This window comes from Dermacentor andersoni, chromosome 2 (assembly GCF_023375885.2).
Source record: "Dermacentor andersoni chromosome 2, qqDerAnde1_hic_scaffold, whole genome shotgun sequence".
NCBI lineage: Eukaryota > Metazoa > Arthropoda > Arachnida > Ixodida > Ixodidae > Dermacentor > Dermacentor andersoni.
In genome coordinates, this window is record NC_092815.1 from 73,134,558 (window position 1) to 73,155,827 (window position 21,270).

Here is a 21,270-nt window from a genome sequence, read left to right on the forward strand (position 1 = left end):
AGGTTGCGGAGGAAGTTGCCACACATGTCCTTTTCTACTGTGGCTTTGCATAGCTTTAAGCGTAGCTGAGTGCATACGCAGCCTGCGCACTCTGTTTTAGTGGTACTCTGCCACATGTGCTAAGAATGGGTGCATCAAGATGGCATGGCATCATGTGTTCTGTCTTCTCACATGTGATCTACGAGAAGCAGACGAAGCGTTTGCTTTCTGCTGTCGGCAGTTTTCATGCTAGCATTGTCCCACTGCAGGTGACACTATCGGGCGCGGTGGCAGAATAGACCCAAAAGTGTGGCTGGCTTTGCTTTGTACTGCTGATGTGAAGCTATCATCTGCATAGCATGAAACCATATCATTTTGCCATCTCTCAAGTTCAACACAATAAATTTCTGTCATATTCAAATTTGCTCTTTCCAATTGCCCGATAATTTGAAAATTTTTTCAGGCCCCGTACATGTAAGAAAAATGCATCATCGACTGTACTTATTTGCAAAAAGAATGAATTTAAATACAACAAAACAAATTGACTATTTTACTTACTTCGTTATATCAAGGTTTAACTGTGCTCGAACCGAACAAATGCTGTAGAACCTTGTCGATACGCTCCGGAAAAAGGCTTGAAGGAAAAGGAAAGCAGCAGATCCGAGTTGGAATCTACATACAGCAAAGCTTTGTGTGAGTGCATAAAGAGTCAAAACATGTGTTTGTGTTTTTCTGGTTCTTTTTTTTCTTTCCCCGCACGGCACCCGCCACGGAGGCACGGAGGCATGTGCCATGTGGTAGTGGTGCCAAAGCCCAGCAGCAGTAACGTCACACATGCCCTCCGCTCTGCATAAAGGCCAAACTATGGATGTGCTGGCCGGCACATGATAGGCTGCACTCGTGCTCTTTGCATCTGTGTGCCTTGCGAGGAATAATGGCTTGAAACTACAAGACGCCCGCCAGTGCGTGTTCACTTAGCTCACTATTTTCGCCTTGATAGACATCGTTTCATATTTGTGAGGCAAACAGAGCACCGATATATGTCTGAAGAAGACCTCTATGCTTGCACTGCGCTTTGACGTAAACAGTCATTCTTGCATTATCTGCACGTGCGTAGGTTTGTGGGTGCAAGCTTTTATGCTGCGCTGGCAAGCATATATGTAGTTTGGCCTTAAAGAGTCAAAACACAAGTTTATTGTTTTCTGGTTCTTTATTTTTCTTTCTAAGTGATGTGAAGTGTTGCGGGAATTGTTGCAGCACGAGGTGACCACGTGTGCTGAGCTGGTGCACTGAGCTGATGAAGCTCATGATGCACATTGTTTTTGTGGCTTTGGCAAGCTTACGTTTGCACGCCTCGAATTTAGCTTGGGTCAGCAGCTTCTTCCAGCATTCTAGAAGGAGGTTCTGACGTGCCCACTCAGTGTAAATCGGCACGATATGCCAGTGCTTGTCAAGCTGATGAGATGCGAGTTGTCCTCTTCCTATTGTGTAGTGTTTTAAGACAGCGATGGGAAACCAAAATGAAATCGAGCTGATGGGCGATGAATATGATGCCACCAGAGCATAACATGATGCTCACATTTCGCCATCTGCAGCGTGCCTCGTGCCTTGTCTTGTTTACATGTGATCTAGCAGCTGGAAAACATATCATATGATCACAGTTTGGTGATGTACTGAACGATGGTTCCAGAAGGTCATGTTTTCTGGGAATGCATCAACCGGCAAAAAAAACCAAAAAGAAACGCATAATTTGATTGGGTCATTCCTTGTACACTCAATCACAAATGTTGGTGCCGGGAAATTGTACAAAATGGGGATCGTATCAACGAGGTTCAACTGTACGTTCTACGTTAAAGTAAAACCTCATTGATAAGCTCTCGCTTTGTCTGAAAAATAATTTACTTTTCTCGAAATAAGTCACTCTGAAGAATTTAAATCTGCATCAACAAAAATATTGACCCTAGGGGGAGGTATTTCTCAAACCTTTTTGGCCCTCAAAGGTAAATGTTGCATTAGTGGGATCTTGGCAAGAAAGAACCGCAAGCTGGTTAAAATGCTATAAGACAGAAAAGAAAGCATGTGTAGACTCCTGCAAATGACCACATACAACAGTATTCATATCTTTGTCAAAGCAACCTGGCACATTTGGCACAAAATAAGGCTTCGGCAAAGAAAAATTTTTAATGTCCTATCTGCCACATCCACTGCTGCTTTCTGTTGAAGGATCCTGCAGCTTCACAGCCATCAGAGGCACATTTGCACTCCAGCAGCAGCTTTATTACAGAAGCTAGTGCATTGCTGTAAAACTCCTGAAGACAAAATTTCAACACCATCTGGATTCCCACTTTCTGGTTAAATTTTCTGTATTTCTAGTGCTGGCTATACGCTAAAAGGTACGGTATCAGATTTGTTAAATGAGTCATGCTCATCGCATTAGTTTGGAAAAACGATGGGTATTGAAAGCACCACTCGGTGAACAATGACAGAAAAACGTCCTGTGTGGAAACGAGTCTCAATATTCTGAGTCTGGTGTTTTAAAGCTATGCTAAACTAATCATGTCATTGGCACCTTGGTGGCCACACAAGCTTTCATGCACGCTATGTGCCACATGGATAAATTTCGTTGTGGAGAACTGCTTTGAACTGTAAAATAAGTGGACCCATGTTCACAAAAAAGTTCTTATGGTAAAACTGTTCCAACCAGGCATATCATCAGCAAAGGCTGGCAGCCAGTGGAAAACAGCAGTTACAAATGAAAAGCTTTGTGAATTCCACTCCCGGTTATAAAAATAGCTTGTGCAGTCTATTCTGAAGCATTTTTTTTTTTTTTTCTAAGGCATCAAGCAATTTGCTGTTTCACTAGTAAACTGTATTTTTCTAATCATCGTGGCTCAAAATGTCGTATAAATGAGAATATAGGTTGAACCCTTGCTTTGAGGTACAAAAGAACAATTGAAAGAAAGAAAAAAAAAAGAAATACGAAGATTCTGCAATGCATTTAATTACAGAACATACTTTATTCGTTCATTTCGGCCATGCATTGTCATGGACGAAAACTGCATGTGTGACTAATCTGAACTGTCAGGATTCTCTTTCAGGGATGGCCACTAGTCGCTTTTGATATTCCACAGCACATATAATTGGTGTCATCCAAGGCATGCTTAACACAATCATCGGGGAGTCGGGGACATGTACCGGACACCTCCTTGAATATTCGAAATTTTCTGCAGCACTACCACCGAATCCACAGAACAACTGCAGAATGGTGACCAAAATTTTACACACCATATGATGCCTCATTCAATTTCTTGGACTGATCCACCTGCGCCATGTCAAAAACATGGCGGCTGCAATCCAGGTTGCCACCATTCGAGTGTTGCGTGTGCCACTCATGTCCTCATTTTCAGGTTCAGTGCGGTTCCTCCACTTTCCATGTGTCATACAGCCACTGCGAAGCGTTTTGTTGACTTGGCACAACTTTGCTGACTGCAACTTTGGTCCCCGGCTACCTACAAGGCAGTGCTGTTAAGCCTAGCTGGCGAGGGTGTTGGGTGGCATGCCGTTGCAGGAAACTCGTCCTTGATATGTTCGTGCCTGTAGACAAATAAATCGTGCTTACGGGCTCAACTGATGGAAGTGCGCTTGAAGAGGTGTTTCGGTTTGGGGGTTATTAGCCACGGCAAATACTGTGAACGCCTACCAAGTTTGGGTGTGCACATACTGGTAGGATTGGCAAAAGCTCGCGTGTGGACATAAAGCTTAAAGACTAAAAGCTCTGAATTGAGTTTGTGGACACAGCTTTAACTGACAGCGTCACAGAGTCAAAGTCGCACATGCAATGTTTGCACTTCGTGACAACACGCATTGCAATGGGCAAACACGAAATGCATCCGTGGCCCCTCACGAAAATTCGAGTAGGTATTATTTTCAATAAAGCACAGCAAAATTCTGGAAATGATTTTTTCGTGATACTGGAGTAATAAAATACTGTATTTATTTTCCACATACAAACTTAACAGCCAAAGAGCGACGACGTGCACCACTTACAAGCGGCCAGCTGCCCAGAGCAAGGGACTCTCCATCGCCTAAACAGCCTAGAAAACCTGTGCGTGCCCACAGAGCGCGTACATAAAACGCGCTACCACCTTCGCGTTGCTTTTTTTTTTCCCCCGTTCCTTGTTCGTTGGCTCTGTGACTCCTCCTCCACATTCTGCTTGGCTGCTCTCCCCCTGACTGATGCTACTCGTTGAGAAGCATGCTTGCTGCTTTGCTTGTCTGCAGGATTTTCTGGCAGCTGCATTATGATAGCTATTTTACCTTCTGTAGCTGCACTATAAGCAGTATTCATACACATGGAGTTCTATGGAAGGGTGAACAAGAGTCAGAAAAGACTGCAATGTAGCCGGTCCTGCACTATAAGTGATTTCTTTATAAATGGTCTGATTTGTACAAATAATTAATTATGTTACCTCTGAATTTGACCAGTTCAAAACACATGCCAAGTGCAGTACAGCTTCTAATGGGAAGGTTGCAAGGAGTTGAGGCTGCATACCATGATTATGAAGTTAATACCTACCATGGAAACTGGCACACAAGACTTTCAGGTCAGTCCTCCTTTAAAAGAAGGTTACTACGCACCACCTAGATATTACCGTGGCATATTTTCAAAGAAAGTGCTAGGCATTCTGTCAAATTTCACATTGTTAAAAAGTAAAGCATGCTGCTAGTAGAACTGTCCGACAATTATGCCTTGTGCAAGAAGCAGTTGTTTGCATTGGGCATTACATCTGGCATAGCAGTCACACAGCCGATTGCGGATTTCCACACAGGGAAGTTCCACTGCAACAAACTATTTTGTATGTGGTGTGTATTGAAAAGTAATGCCATTAATTTGTACTGATAGCAGCAATAATTATGGTACCACTACTAGTACAGTTGGTACCAAAAAAGTGAGTACACATGGTGCTGGTTTGTTTTCTCTATGCAGGCTGTAATACAGTCAGGCGAACAACCCACGCTTCTGCAGTTGCTGTGTACACTGCCATTCGAGTACTTCAGCAATCCAGAGCTCACACAGGTGCTCTTTCCAACACTTGTCTGCTGCTGCTTTGGCAATGAGCACAATCGCACTGTCCTGGAGAAGGAACTCAGTCCTGTACTGCTTGCCAATTTTGTTGAGGTAAGCTGCATGCCTTGCTGTAACAGGCTAGAGGACTTTTACTTCAGGCCAACTTCTATGCGTTTCCTCAATATATTACCCCCTCCCCAGCAGACCGTCTGCCAAGGCTGTATTGAGCTACAAGTATATTGGCAATGGCTTGCACCTGTTGGATGTTTATTTTATAAATGTGGGGGGAGGGGGAGGGGGCAGCGGTGGGCAGGTATGGATGGCTGCAAGGATGATGACATTGCCATGCATAAGTTTACTTTTGACTGGTGATAGCTTTCACTTAACTATCATTGTTATGTTATTGCTGTCGTGCAACATGTGGCCGGTACAGTAGAACCTCTATTATCTGTCCGCCAGTCATGCAATGACCCGCATTTCACCAGTGAAATGGTTTAGTCCCGGTAAAACCTCCATAGAAATAATATATTTAGAAACCTCGATTATAGAATGCAATTTTATGCTGACTCTATCTTGTATGACGCTTCTCTGATACTGCCTCAGAAAAAATAATAATAAAAGTAGATAAAAATAAAATGAAAAGAAATAGGAATGTAAAAAGCCCCTACGCATGCGCAGGCTAGCGCGTGAGCACGCTGCAGCCAGCTGATAACAGGTTTCTTTTCATTCACGTTACATTCAAATAACAGCAAAATTCTCAATTTTAAAACAAGTATCCTAAATTCCACTGTTTTTAGCGTTACATTGGAAACCTGTACCTTTACATCTTGGTTCAATCCAAAGACAAGCTAACTGAAGTTAAAACTTGCTTTGGGTTTGAATTGATGCCATTCTCGCTGTACAGTGAAACCTCGTTTAACCGTAGTTGGCTGTAGCTTGGAAAAAGTACATACTAAACGGTAGTACTGCTTAACCAAAATAGCACGAGATTGCCCACTTATCTGTCAAAAACGGAACTCAGAGAGTGCGATGAAAAGGCAAAAACATGTAGTATTTATTCACTTTGCATGACAAAAGTCTGTTATTTTCGTTTGATGCCGCGATGGCCTAGCAGGGATGACAGCAGCCTCAAACTTACTGAAGCTGCGAGCCAGCTTTTCAGCCAGCCCCCTCTTCTCAGCAGATTCCTCGTTGGCGTTGCATATTCTCTGTGCACAGGCGTGGTAGCACTGCAGAAGCTGCGCGGCGCCTTTTTCATTGTGGACTGCTGTTCTCGTCATGACGATTGCATTCACGAGGCTTTTCTGCCACTGTTGGGCCTGAATTGCCCGTGCTGTCGCTTTCTGTGTCGTCCTCATCACTGTCACTAGGCGACACTTCAGCAACAAGAGAGGCAACAATGGCGAAAAGTCTAACCTTGTAGCCGACATCTTTTCACAGTTGCAGCATCGCTGTCGAGCAACTTCTTCGCTTTCCAAATGCCACACACTGTAGTAAACGGTAGATCCCTGTTTCGTGCCAGCACCGACTTCTTCATGCCACGTTTGATAGCACGAATGATGTTCAATTTTTCTTCTATGCTGAGCACCCGGTGTTTTTTTTTTATCCGAGCTTTGGCATGATGCAAGTCCTAGCGTTGCATCACACCGCAACGTACTCTGGCAAGGCACCAAAATGATGTTGATGTTTATGTGGCTTCACGCGCAAATGCACAGGGCACTTGGAGGCTGTTGTTCCGATCTCTGAGGCTTGTTCTGCCGGGCCGCCCAATGGGGCCAACGCACCGCCGCGGTTGCACGACGAAAAGTGGAAACACTACGTGTTAACCGATATGTACGTAATAAACTGGTATGGTGTTTGCAGATACAAAACGCATTATGTTCAATGGTCGCTGAGTCAGGAATTTGACTTTGCTACTTTTAAGATGAAACTACTGTTTAAGCGGGTACGGTTTAACGAGGTGTTACTGTACTTGTGTTACGGTTACGGTGCCGCAGTACCATGGAGGAAGGTAAAAGATGGGAGGGAGCATACCGCAATTCACTTGAAGCCAAACCTGGTGGCCCAACACGTGATCGCATGTCAAAGCTCGTAGTTGGCTTTAGCATTCCCACTCTGCAGGCAGAGCCACAGCAGGGCAGCTGAACAAGCATGCACCAAATAAAAACTACTGGCATAGCTACTAGGAACCAAGCATCTCAGCAAATCTTGATTCTTGCTCCGTGATCATGACACAAAATGTCCAGGTTGGGTCGACACTGTGGCTTCATGGGGCTTCTGCTTGCCAAAATGGGCTGCGCGACTTATTTCTCCCTCATATATTTTTCCTTCCTCATGTGCAGTACCCTGTGGTCTTTTGCACTTCAACTCCGCTTATTCGTGACATTATCGCGATGTAGCGCATGTGATATGACGCCCATTTCTAAAGGCGAGCAATTTTGATGGCCGAGAAGGAGGGAAACTCCGCCGTGGCTCTACGGCTCGACGTCAACAGTTCACAGATGGCAAGACCCGCAGGTGGCCCTTTTTAAATGCAAGGCTGGTCGGAAGGGCTCTGTGGGCCTCATAGCAGCCTGATCCCATCCCTGAATTAAAGGGTTGTGTGGCCTCTTAAGAAGTGTACTTCATCTCAAACAAGCCTGAATGTGACATGATCTTGTGCTATCACTAATAATAATAATAATTTTAAAGGAACAAAAAAGCTCAAAAATGAAACCAAGATCTGACCAAGCAGCAGAGCAAACCTTTTCGTGTGACATCACGAGTGTCCCCACTGAGGAAGGCATGCCAGTCTCACTTGCTGGCAGTGAAAAGCAGATGCTCGACTGATTTGACACTGCGCCTGATCTTCGGGTGACAATGTCAGCGGCACTAGCTCTTCGGATCTGTCAAATATTGACAGTTATAATTTTGACGAATTAAATAGTCATGAATCACCATTTGCATTCGACCCACCACCGCGAGAGCCAACGCTCATGCACTACATATCGGGTTGCAACATGAAGACTAAGGGTACCCCTAACTCCTAATTTTATACGTGCTGCTTACTATTTTAGGCATTTTACCCGTTCTCAGGGAAGCACTTCGCATGCTCATTGTAAGATGTGGAGCACGACTTTCCACATTTGTGTACCAGAAGAATGCCGCTGACAGTCCAATGCACCGAACGATGCCCCCATTTGTTTACATCGGCAGGTACACTGACCACTCATCGTTCGCTTGAGATATATAATGCTAGCCGCTTATCAGTGACATCAATTAATTTCAGAACATATCAAAACAGGCAGACCTCGTGCATGCAAGCACCGTTGCATCACTCTGAATCGCGCTGATATCAGCGACCACACACCTTCGAAAACAGCGAGCAGGAGACCATACTATTGGAGCACTGTTATGCTGCTTACTTATCATTCTTCGTATTCCCTTCATGTGCACAATGTGTTCCGTAAAGTGGACATAGATGATGACTTTGCACGTATGATTGTTCATTTAGAGAACACGTGGTTTTCTTGCGGAAACGTCGATGCCAATATAGACACCATTGGCAGCTGAAGGAGACGGTTGTTTAAGCTGCTGTATCTAATGAACCTGTGCCCATTTAGGATACAAGGCAAACAGTGCACCTCGGAAGTTAAACAATGAGTCTGTAAGACAATGAGTAAAAATACACCCATGTTCGTAGTCGTATTTAATTTAGGGAAGTGCCAGTGACTGTGGCAGGCAGCTTTTCATCTGAAACGACAACATACCAATGTTGATACTGCTCCGTGTCATCGTGTCTCACTTTTTGTGCATCCACTATATGAAATGGAAAATGGTTTGTTTCAAATCCATATGGTCAAAACTGAACTACAGAAGGAGTTTTCTTCATCCTGATGGCTTAAGTAGCTTCAGGTCAGTCGCTCAGGTCTGTCAGCAGCAGACACACGAACTGCGTGACCGTGACATATAGGCTTAACCTTGGCTGAACGCAATTGGCATCGGCTCAAACTGTGTGTGCGGATACCGAGGGCTGAAGTTTGTGCAGTCAACAATGCAACACCATTTGCCTTCCATCTCTTGTACGTCTACAAGGAACGCAACTTCTTGCAACAGCAACTTCTCATGCCATGCATTAGCTCATGATTGTCGACTTCTTGATGCTCTCGTCATTGTCATCTACATGATCCCGGCATTTTATGCGTTGAACACTCCTGATGTCATACACAATGTGGCCTGTAACTGAGAAGGAGGCAAGGTAGGGTGTTCAAGGCAATTAATTAGATTTATTTGTAAAAAATATGTGCAACTCTCAAACCTACTTTTTTTTGAGGACATGACTGAAGTGTTCAGACATCCGTTGACATGGAAAAATCGGCAGAGTTGCCTGGACTTGTCGTGTTTTCCATGCTTCAAAGCCATCGGTGTGGATGACAAAGACAGAGTCGGCACCATTGCTCACAATGGCGAATTCTTTCAATGAAAAACACGGCACCAACCAGCAGGAAACTTGGTAGCAAATGTCAAAGCTGCTAGGTCTTGCATTGGCACGGTGGCAATGGTTGCCTGCGAGTCAACGCATGAGAGCACTTGGTAGCAAACATTGGCGTGGTGTTGCCGTGGTGGTCACTGCTGCAGGCGTATCGGCATGTGAGAGCGCTTAACTCTTTTGTTACCACGCCTATTCAAATTGATCACCGGTGATCGATGCATTAGATCGCCGATTTCCTAATCTCCGAAGTTCAGACTGTTAAAGATCACCTGCTATCTATGGACGTAACATTGACTGACATATGCAAGTGTTTGACTGACCTTGAATCACATTACAATCGGCTCTCAAGCATGCGCACTGAATTAGATGACCTCAAAACTTTAAGCGCTACAGTAACCTGCCAGTATCATGACCTTGAATCCCGCATAGACGACAGCGAAAACCACTCACGCTGAAACAATCTGATATTTTATGGCATTCATGATCCTAATCGTAAAGGATCCTTCGCTGATTCTGAAGCAATAGTCATTCGTCACATCAGCGAAAACCTTCAACGAACAACCGATCCTTCACATATAGAACGCGCACACCGCCTTGGACACCATTCGCCTGATCGCGTCCGGCCTTTGATCGTAAAATTTAACTCATTTAAAGTCAAACAGTCGATTTTATCGGAAGGAAAGAAATTCAAAGACACAAATTACAGTGTTAGTGAAGATTTCTCACCCTCAGTCCGGCATGCCCGAAAGCATCTAGTAACCTTTGCCAAAACAAAATCTACAGCATTTAAGTTGAGCTTCAAAACATTGTTCATTGGTTCAAAACGTTACGTATTTGATCAATCCTCCCAGACAGTAAAGGAACTAATGTAGCAATCACCACGATGTCAATTATCCTCAAACACACCCCAGTCAGCACCGCAAACTACCCTATATCTTTCCGCAATTTTTACGAATATTCGCAGCTTTATTTCAAAACGTGAACTCGTCTCTAATCTTGTTTCATCCTCCAGCAGCAACTTACTCGTATTAACAGAAACATGGCTTAATAGTGACGTCACTGATCACGAGATCCTGGCTGACTTGCCGAATTTTCAAGTATTCCGCAAGGACCGCGATGGCAGAAAGGGAGGAGGAGTGCTCATAGCGGTTAGCCAGGAACTACCATCCACATTGATTAATCTTTCATCCGATCTCGAGATGCTATGGATAAAATGTCAAGCTACACCCCAATCCGTTTTACTTGGCGTGTGCTACAGACCCCCGCAAAGAAACCCTGATTTCCCTGGCAAACTTAATTCCGTACTAAGTGAAATTTCAACCAAGCACCCTAATACACATATAATCTTGTTTGGTGACTTTAATTTTCCATACATTGGTTGGCCTAACCTAACTGTTGACGGAGGATGCCACAGCGAGGCAATCGAGTTTATAAATGTTTTCCTTAATTTTAACCTTACTCAGATCATATCCAAACCAACCCGTGTAACCCAAGATTGTGAAAGCATTTTAGACTTAATACTAACCAGTATCCCTGAAACCATAAAATCCATCTCATACTTGCCAGAAATAAGTGACCACAAAGTAGTTCAAGCTGACTTTATAATTACTCCACTAAAACGACAAACCACCAAAAAGACCATATGACTCTACGACAAGGGAAATTACACCGCTATAAATAAAGAACTAAATCCTTTTCTTCCAATATTCCAAGAAAATTTTCATTGTCGCTTAGTGCATGAAAACTGGATGCTATTTAAGGATAAAATAGATATATTAGTCGACTAATTCATCCCTAAATTTATTTTCCGTGCCTGCTCTCAAAAACCATGGTTTACTAAAACACTTAAAAGACTAGAAAACAAGAAAAAACGCCTGTCCCGCTCCGCCAAGCTGCGGGATAATGAAAACGCGTGGCTGAAATATTATACAGCTGAAAAAACATACCTAACGGCAATTCGCAACGCTAAGCATTCTTTTTTCCACACTGACTTGCCGAAAATGCTGACTACCAACCCCAGAAAATTTTGGCAGATTATAAATCCAAACCACGCATCCACTGTCGCTCTTACGAAAAAATCAGGTGAAGTGGCCACCGACTTTGAATGTGCTAATATGTTCAACACCGCCTTTTCATCCGTATTTAGTAAAGAAACCGACATGCCACCCCCTGTACAATCCAATGTCTTCGGAACTGTTATGCCGCCAATTTTCTTTGTCGCATCTGGAATTTCTGCCATAATTGACAAACTTAAACTATCTTCATCAGCCGGGATCGATAACATTACCTCAAAATTTCTAATTAACATTCAAAACATTTGTGCATCATTTTTGTGTTTACTGTACTCACAGTCACTTTCCACGGGCCAGCTTCCTGCCGATTGGAAATACGGAAAGGTCATTCCAGTCTTCAAGTCAGGTATCAGAGAATCACCGCTAAACTACTGACCCATTTCTTTAACCAGTATCCCATGCAAAATCATGGAGCATGTCATTTACACACATGTCATGGACTTTCTCGATTCGAATAACTTCTTCAATCCTGCGCAGCATGGATTTCGCAGAGGTTTCTCGTGCGAAACTCAACTGGCCATGTTTGCGCACGACTTACATGCAAACTTAGATTGCAATTTTCAGACTGACGCCATTTTTCTGGACTTCGCGAAAGCGTTTGAAAAAGTACCCCATAAACGCCTTCTACTCAAACTTTCACTGTTAAATCTTCACCCCGACATCATAAATTGGATCCGTGAATTTCTACATAACCGCTCTCAGGCTGTTTTTGTGAACAATACTACCTCTGCTTCCCTTCCAGTAACATCAGGCATTCCGCAAGGGTCCGTACTTGGCCCGCTTTTATTCTTTATATACATTAACGACCTACCAACGCATGTATCTTGTAATATCCGAATGTTTGCCGATGACTGTGTTATTTATCGCACTGTTGCCAACGCCTCTGATCAATTAACCCTTCAAAGTGATCTTAACCATGTAAAGCAATGGTGCGATGATTGGCTAATGGAACTTAACCCTCACAAATGCAAAACCTTATCTTTCAACTGCCGCCGCTTTCCACTTGTTTTTTCATATGCGATTAACAGCGCTCTTGTCGAAGCAGTTCAATCTAAGTATCTGGGAGTCACTTTCTGCCATGACCTTTCTTGGGCTTTGCACGTCACTAACGTCATATCATCTGCAAATAAAACACTTGGATTTTTGCGACGTCATCTACATAACACAACTAAGAACGTAAAATTGTTAGCTTATAAAACTCTCGTTCGAACAAAATTGGAATATGCTTCACCAATTTGGAACCCACGACAAGCTTATATTCAAGACCCCCTTGAGTCACTTCAAAACCGTGCCACTAGATTCATTCATCGTTCGTATACTTATGATGTGAGTGTGTCATCACTAAAATTAGAATCTAATTTATCCCTTCTCTCATGTCGCCGCCGTATCGCCAGTCTTTCTTTATTCTATAAACTTTTTCATAGCTCGATGGGTATCCCGCCATACATTGTTCCACCAACACGCATATCTAGTCGCACTGGTCATCCTCTTCAAGTCGCGCGCCCACGTGCACGCACCGTTACCTTTTCTACGTCATTTTTTCCTTGTACAGCTGCTGACTGGAATGGCCTTCCGGGCGACACCGCTGCCATCCCTTGTCCATCCACCTTCATAGGAAGCGTCACCAATCACCTTTCACCATAGATTAACACATGGTTTCTGCTTATTTCTGTGTAACCCATTCCTTATGTAATACCCCGTTTCGGGGTCTTTAAGGAATAAAAAAGCGGCCGTGGCTTAGCTTGGTTAAGCCTGGTGATTGCGAAGCAATAGTAGCACCCCTGGTGAGAGGAGCGGGAGTTAGGCCGCCGTTGGTGGCTACCGCCTCGCCTCGCGACGGCGTGAGATGGGGCCCCGTTTTTACACAGCTGGTGTGACGTCACTCTAGGTCACGTGGTGTGACGTCACGCAGCGAGGTCACGCTAAAGGTCAATGGTGCCTACCACCGCCTCGCCACGGAACGGGCTGAAGTGCGACGTAAAGTAGTATTGCTTCGCAATAAAATGAAATGAAATGCAAGTGTACTTCTGGAGGTCCACCACATGTCCAACACATGCATCTGGCTATTGCAACCAGTTTCCAAGAGTTTCGGTAACGCTTCTCTTGTAAAATCCTGGCAAGGGACGCTGCCAGTGTCACTGTGCAGTTATCGAAAGTCGCTTCGATGGCATCGTCCTGCGTGGCTGTGTTGTGAGAAAAGCGTTCTGCTTGAAACTGTGCTGCACCTACACTTGAATTAAGGGATGAGGACTCGAGTTATGATTACGAAGATAAGAGCAAAGCAGATTCAAGCTCTGACGACGACAATGTTTTGAGTCAGCATGGACATTGGCAGCTGTTCACCGGCGAGTTTCCTTTACGGCCTTGAGCGGTCTCCTTCCTTGTGCGCGCTTATCTACCAACCTTTTTGCATGACCTGAGCTCTACTGATTATTTTCAAGGTGCATACTTCGCTTGGTTATGATGTGCTGCCGTTGGCAGCAAAGGAACTTTCGTTCATGCAAAGAAGGCCGCCCATAGCACATCTCGGGCCAGCACTATGAATCAGCGCAAGACAGTTTACAAAGGCGTGGGATTTCTTTCTACTCATCTTCTCTGCAGAGGTGATACAGCCAATCTGCAAAAATGTAAACAGATATGCTTGCATGCATAATCTTGTAGTTGCCCCGCTACACAGAGCAATCGGTCCTGGATGAGGTGCATGACTCTAGTGACTCTAGATGAACTGGCGAAGTATGTTCCTTGGACTTCTCATCGGACCATCCTCAGAAGATTCCGAAAAAGAGGAAATGCAAAATGTGTTAAAAGGATTGCAAAGTTGAACAATAACCAGACGTCTTGTGGGAAAAGTGCGGAGTGCACCTGCAGACAGACAAAGAACTTTAATTACGAGGTCCTGAGAAGCTTTGCCCTATGGCAGAGCTGCAGGCCGCTCCCACGTGGGGACTGGTAGGCCGAGCCTAACCGGCGCATCGTGGGCTCTCTGGACTGCCCAAGTTTGATGTGAAAGCTCTGAGCTCTGGATGGCAGAGCTCCATTCTTCCATGATGCGATTGGGTCCCTGTAACGAGGGGCATCGCCAGAGCATGTGTGCGAGATTGCTAATAGCCCCACAGTCGGGGCAAGTAGAGCTAAAAGCCTCAGGAGTGATCGTGTGGAAAAGGGCCAGGTTTGGATAGCACTTAGTCTGAAGCATGCGTAAAGTGGGCGCCAGAGTGCACCTATGCTTCACAAAATCCAGGAGCTGCTTCACTGCATGGCATGAGCCATAAAGTGGTCTTAGTTTCTTTTCTGTATCTGAAGAACGGTGGTGTACTCAGCATTTATTTTTTTCAGACACTATTGCTGGGTTATTTATCTTTGAATTGTATATTCTGAATTTTCAGCAGTGCTGCCCTCTGCTGCACGCGACTGGAAATGTTTTGGAAGGGTGCCGGGGCTTTCGCTGGGTCCATTTGTGTACCTGCGCCCATGTTGAGTGCATGTCGGTTGTGCGCTTCGTGAATCGCGAATAATTATTAATGGCTCCTCCGGGGCAGCATTTCATTTCCTGGAAGCCATGTAGCATTCACCGACTACTGGGTGAGCAGGCCCGAGTGCGCTGTTGTGCTAACAGTGCGGCCGATAAAGGCACGCTCAGTTCCGCCTGCTGACGTGGCTGCCTTGGAGTTTCTTGTCGCTGATTTCTGCACTTGCACATAGTTTTTTGTGTTTTTTTTACACATTCAATTGACATTTCGCTTTTCAGTAAGTCTTCAAGCGCAGCCCTCCGCGTCGGATTTACTGAAGTGGTGCACTTCTTTACAACGACAACTACAGCCATAGATTGTTGTTAGCGTCAAATAATGGGGAAAATGTGTATCAGTGATATGAAATAATGTCGAAACATAGCAAAACGTAGATATCTGCGCATATGAGCGGCCAAGTCACTTAAACAATGGCAACTGTGACCCGGCTACTTAGTTTATTAGGCACTGTTAATTTATTATTGATTCTCGCTTTTATTTGAGTGATTAGGGATTCTCGCTTTTGTGCGTGCCATGAAGCACTATTAAAGAAAAGTGTGGTCGCATGAGTGCTCATTTATAGGCGGTGTTCTCTCACGAAAAGTGGCAAGCGCTGTCGCCGCTTGACACTTATTGTGGCACGCCCTGCGAAGTCAGAAGCAGTTGATTTCAAATCGCTAAGGACAGAACTGAACTATGAAAACAGTTTCCTTCATCCTTACTTGCTTACTTTTCAGTTAGGTCCTCCAGTAGCGGGTGCACGAACTCAATGCCGCCAGGATCAGTCATGATCCTGTTCATCTTCGCTGAACAGGATCAACATTGGCTCAAACTTCATGTGCATGACTTGGGAGGGCTGAAGCTTCTGTATTTCAACCTCGTAGGTGTGGCTTGACTCATCTTGAGCAGGATTAATTATATATACAAGCGAAGGCGCTGTGGCTATTGCGTTGTTGGTTCGACGGCTGATTGCGCAGTCGGTTCAGTCGAACGATGGTGAGCACGATGATTTTATCAAGGCCGTCGAGAAAAAAGTATGTCGCAGTATACGACTACTTGCGCTCGGTGGTTTTCGCTCTGGTATGATAAAGTGGTCTCAGCGACACAGTGTGCTGAATAGTCGGCCAATCGTTGACGTGAGCGTCTTGTCGATCTCGTATCAACCCAGTGTTACCGCGACTTAAGGGGGGACACGGCTCTTTGCGGCGAAAAAATCGCGAAAAAATCGATTTTTTGGAAACGAAATTTTCGATATCTACAGCTAATATTCCTTTAATTCACCAAGTTTCGAATCTCGGGGAAGAGTATTTCGTCCGCAATATCAATTTATAACATCACTGTGAGCTGAATTCCGCGCAAAAACAGCCCTTTTTATCGCGGCGCGTAGCTCTTTTTCTACGCGCGCGATCGCAGCCATCTTGGTCTGACGAGTGTGTGAAGTCAGGCACATGCTGTCATCACCAGCAAGTGAGGCCCGGCGCTGCAAGAAGACTTCTTCAGCAACGTGATGTTTTTAAGTGTCACCCAAGTGTAACACAGAAGGTTTTAGTTAAGTTTGCTAGCCATCAATGAAAGGCAGCAACTACATCGCTTATGGTGCAGTCCGGACCACTCAATAGTCCAGTCGGAGCTCTGGATGCTTTCTGCTTTAGAGTTGAGTTGTTTTAGAGCATGTTTTCGGCAGTGCACCAATGTCAAGCTAGTAGTGGAGTTTCAGCGCGGTACAGGGCACGAGTGTTTGCGGCAGCACGTGTCGGAGCCGTTCTTTTTTTTTTTCGGAGTCTCGTCCAAAACATTTCACGTCTAATCTGCTAGGGCAGGGCGCATGCGTCGTCGCACCATGAAAAAGGTGGATTTGTGTGAAGTGTCTCATATTAAGAGAGCTACAGACGATTACAAGTTACCCTCCTCCATAGCCATGCATTTTCTTCGCAACTCGTTCACCAAGTGATCGGGGCTAAGCTCTGCCTTCACTGGCTCTGCGTCTTGACGGCACGTCGTCTCATCTACTTCCGGTTCTCTAAAAGCAAGCGCGTGAAGCCTCTCCAACCTCTTTGCCAGCTACTTTGCAGCCAACCCCAAGCGAGAGCTATCGAAGCAGCGTGCGTTGCACGCATTCTGTCGCAGCGCTGAACGTGTCTAGTATTCTGGTAACCACAGGTGAGCTAGGCGTTTCAGCCGATGGGTGGAGGCATAAACTCAAGCTAATAAAGCAAATTTAGTGTCCTGATCTGTCTGCACGGTCCAGCCACCTGTTGGCGCAGAGCTTAACCAGCCAAACAAAGAGCTAATATAGCTCTAACCAAGTGTAAAACATTTTAAACATTTAAAGAACAGCATATTAACGATTACACTTGGCGAAAATTGCTACTGTGTTTGGTTGAGCTCTGTGCCACCAGGTGGCTACACTGTGCAGATCATTCGCGTTTGCGCTTCTGCTCATCCTGTAAAACGGCACGGTCAAGCAGCCAGGCCCTGTCCCCTCACTTGCGTTTACCTGAATACCGGACTCGCTAAACGCTATTGTAGTAGTAATCCTCTGGTGTAAAGTGGCGGCCACAAATGCGCAAAAACCCTGGCGCCGATTGGATACCGATAGTCCGACGTGCTGCAGCCACTTTGCTCGTCTGCTGCCTTGCAGAGGGACACGATTTCGCAGCTTAACATATTGCCAGTCTCTACATTTGCAGCCCACAATGCAACAAAGGCGATTCATGGTGCTCACGAAAACACAGACTTACACTGACCGCACGGCTTTCATCAAGACTGAGCACGTTGTAACACAAGAAGATGACACTTGCTGTGTGCTGGAAGTGCTTAAATGTACTGAGAAATTGTTCTTGTGCATTCTATTTCTGTTACTTTCTCTTTATAGAAATAAATTAACTAACATTCTAACTATTATGAACATCTGTTCTCCATTAAGTTGGAAAAATTATTGATGACACGCCCTGGGCAGCCAGTGGGATAGCTCGCCCTTCTGACGTTATAAGGGAAATTTACGTCATATGGGTAGGGGCAGCTCAAAATTCAGCTGAGCAGTGTGCTGCGATTGGCAGCGACATACATTTTTAAAACCTTATAATAAATTACTCGCTTTACGCGGAGCACTTAGATGCGTCAATTAATGTCAGAAGGACATACTCTAACGACTCAGTACATTTGTAGAAAATCATCAAAATCATTTCAGGGTCCTTTTAAGAGTTGTAATATTGGTGAATGAAAACCTTTTATGTAGATTTTATTTTAATAACCCTTTATATGTGTAGCCATATCCATATTTTAGATGACGCCTCATACTACAACACCAGCCAACACAAGCTTCGCACACCCATATACCATCATTCCCATGATGGCATAGGGCTCTTTGGAATTCTAAACTCCCATAGACAGTGGCGCCAGATTCCCCTTTAGGTAATATATTGAGAAATTCTTCCGCATATGCTGTGGTAGTGCCCAGCACAGTACATAGACATTAACATCACGACCCTCTTGTCGAGGTTGCATGAGGCTCTGCGGAGCTCCGCCCTTGATAACCAAACCTGGGCGACTCAGCACGCCTGTGAGGCGGCGACAAGGCAAGCCCTCGATGTACCCTCGTGGGAGGCTTAGGCCTGGCTATCATAAAGTGCTGGTTCTACAATAAATGTTTATCCCCCCCCCCCCCCCCCCCTTTTATGGCACACGCTCTCTATTAGCATGCGCCTTGGAGGATACATAGTGGGCCATCGGAACCCGAGCCTGGCCAAGCCAGCAGAACATCCAACATGGCGGCCTCGAAGATTGGGTAGCATGTCTCGGAACAAGTGATTCAGTCCAGAAAATCAAAAATCAAACTTGGAGCCTAAATTAGTCACAAAAATCGGTTGCGAAAATGCATTAGCTCTATGGAAACCCTGACTTTACATTTATGAAGTCTGGAATAACCATAAAATATGAATTTTTGGAGTCCAAAAAATCCATTGGCTACTGTTGTAGTGGTGTGTATATATCAAATTTGAAATTTTGTAGTGAATTCAAATAATTAACGCCTAGTGTGAATTGAATATTTTTCAAATGCGAACACTGTTGATTTTTCAAAAATGCAACATTTGTGACCCACCAGAGATAAGAAAAAGAAAAGCTAATTAATTGCACAGCACATAACATACAGGAAAAATGTGCTTTGTGGTTAACAGACCTCTCTAGTACAATACTTTTGCTTGGTAATATCATAACTGCAGTTATTTAATGTTGTCACAAAGGAGGAATAGCTGCTTGACATGTTCGGGGAGGTGCAACATCCTCCTGCACGTCGCATTTCTTTCAGACAGTGAAAATAGCTGCTCATTGGATTCTGTAGCATCTGATATTGGCAGGCATCTCTTCACAAGTCGAGCCAGCAGTGCTTACACCACCACTCACGCACAGATCTTCTTCTTGGCCCAAAAATTAATCCACATAACTTTCAACCATTGCTTGTGACAGTGAAGATTGCTGCTGTTTGATGAGCTGTTTGGCGAGTGCAGACTTGGAAGGAGCCTATTCAGAAGCTTTCCTTGTTGAGCACATATCTGGATTCCTTGGTGTTGGAAATTTTCTTGCTTCTTTCTAAAGCAATGTTTTTAATCCACTTTGCTATTGAATGATCCTGGTGGTACTCACCTATTTTGGAAGGAGGGTCTAAAAACATTGCCAAGTTTGCTACTCAGTTTAAATGTGTTTTTAGGCACTTAGCCAGATTAGTAGCTGACATAGAGGTTTCCACCGTACAGCCACTGCCAAGCATTTAGTTGACTTTTCACCAAACTGCAGCTTTGGTCGCTGACTCCAGATGAGATGACAAGGGTTATGCATTGCTGGAAATAGTTTTGGGCAGCATGCTGTGAGCGGAAGCTCATCCATGATATATGTTCCTACCCGTACGTGAATACACAAAGATCTAGCGCGAAAATCACGTGCACAGGTTGAACTGATGGGAGTGCACGTGAAGTGGAGTTCAGGGGCAATCAGCTGGAAATTACTGCGAATGTGTATAGCGAAAGCTTGTATCCACTCGTACTGGTAAGAATGGAGAAAGCTCACGTGTGGACGACATTCCAAAATGGTGACAGTGTCATAGAGTCAAGGTCGCACGCGATATCGGCATTTTTTGACGGGCAAACGCGAAATGCACTTGCAGCCTCGACCGATTTTTCGGCTAGCCTGGGGTTGTAAAATATAACAAATTGATTTTACCATCGTAATTAGTTTTTGCGACTTGCCCGATAATTCTGGCATTTTTCTGACCTCACCCACGTCTGAAAAGATCAGTTGGCTTCTGCATTTACATACTTTCCACACACGAACTGCAGAGCCAAAGAGCAAGAATGTGCAAGCATTTGGTGCGGACCGCATGCCACTGACAAGCAACCAGAACAAAAGACCTCTCTGTAGCCTAGGCAACCATGAGCCTATTGAGCCAGCAAGGTGCCGCTGTTCTTTTTTTTTTTTTTTGTCTTGTTCTCTCGCTTCCTATGCGTTGCTTCCACCACATCGTCCTTGCCACTCTTCCATCAGCCAGTGCACTTCGTTGAGAAGTGCACTCACTGCCAAGCTTGTGTTCAGGATTTTCTGGTAACCGCATTATAACTAGTATCTTGTCTTGCACAGCTGCACCGTAGCTGGTATACGAACACATTGAGTTGTGTGTGAAGATAAGCGCGAGTTGGAAAAGACCACATTATATCCTATCCTACACTATAAGCGGTTACGTTATAAGTGGTCTAAGCTGTATTTTGTATAGTAAATGTGTCTTCCGAATTGAATTGCATATTTGAAGTTTTGAATATTCGTATGCTGCTAATGATAAATAACACAAGAGCTCACCATGTTCTTTCACCGATTTCCTTGCTTTTCTGTGACCTTGCAGCATGTGATTGTAGCATATTGCCTTTTATTGACAAGTGGTGCCTACAGGCAAATTAACAGAAAAAGTTATTTATCTTGTTGAGTTTCAGTACTTAGTACAAAGTTTCTTGCTGAATGTCTTCAGATAATGCTGAATGACAGTCTTTTGTTTGTTTTGAGTAGTAACATAGGACATGCATTCTTTTTAAAGCAGTTCAGAGGAGGCAGATTGATGCAAGGTCTTGGGCTGTAGTGGCGTCGCACAAAAAGCAAATAAAATATACACCTATGGTTCATATATGGCAA

At 44.5% G+C, this 21,270-nt stretch overlaps 1 protein-coding gene across 6 annotated transcripts in view; it reads left to right on the forward strand.

Moving 5' to 3' along the window:
* Positions 1–21,270, forward strand: part of ssp3 (short spindle 3) — a 259,626-nt gene that overhangs the window by 134,548 nt on the left and 103,808 nt on the right. For 5 of the 6 annotated variants that reach the window (XM_055076977.2, XM_055076978.1, XM_055076979.1 and 2 more), the window contains one exon: positions 4,967–5,158. In XM_055076977.2, the coding sequence (XP_054932952.1) occupies positions 4,967–5,158 (192 nt within the window). Of the gene's footprint in view, positions 1–4,966; positions 5,159–6,762; positions 6,906–21,270 lie in introns of those variants that run through there. The other variant, XM_055076976.1, reaches the window with a different exon arrangement.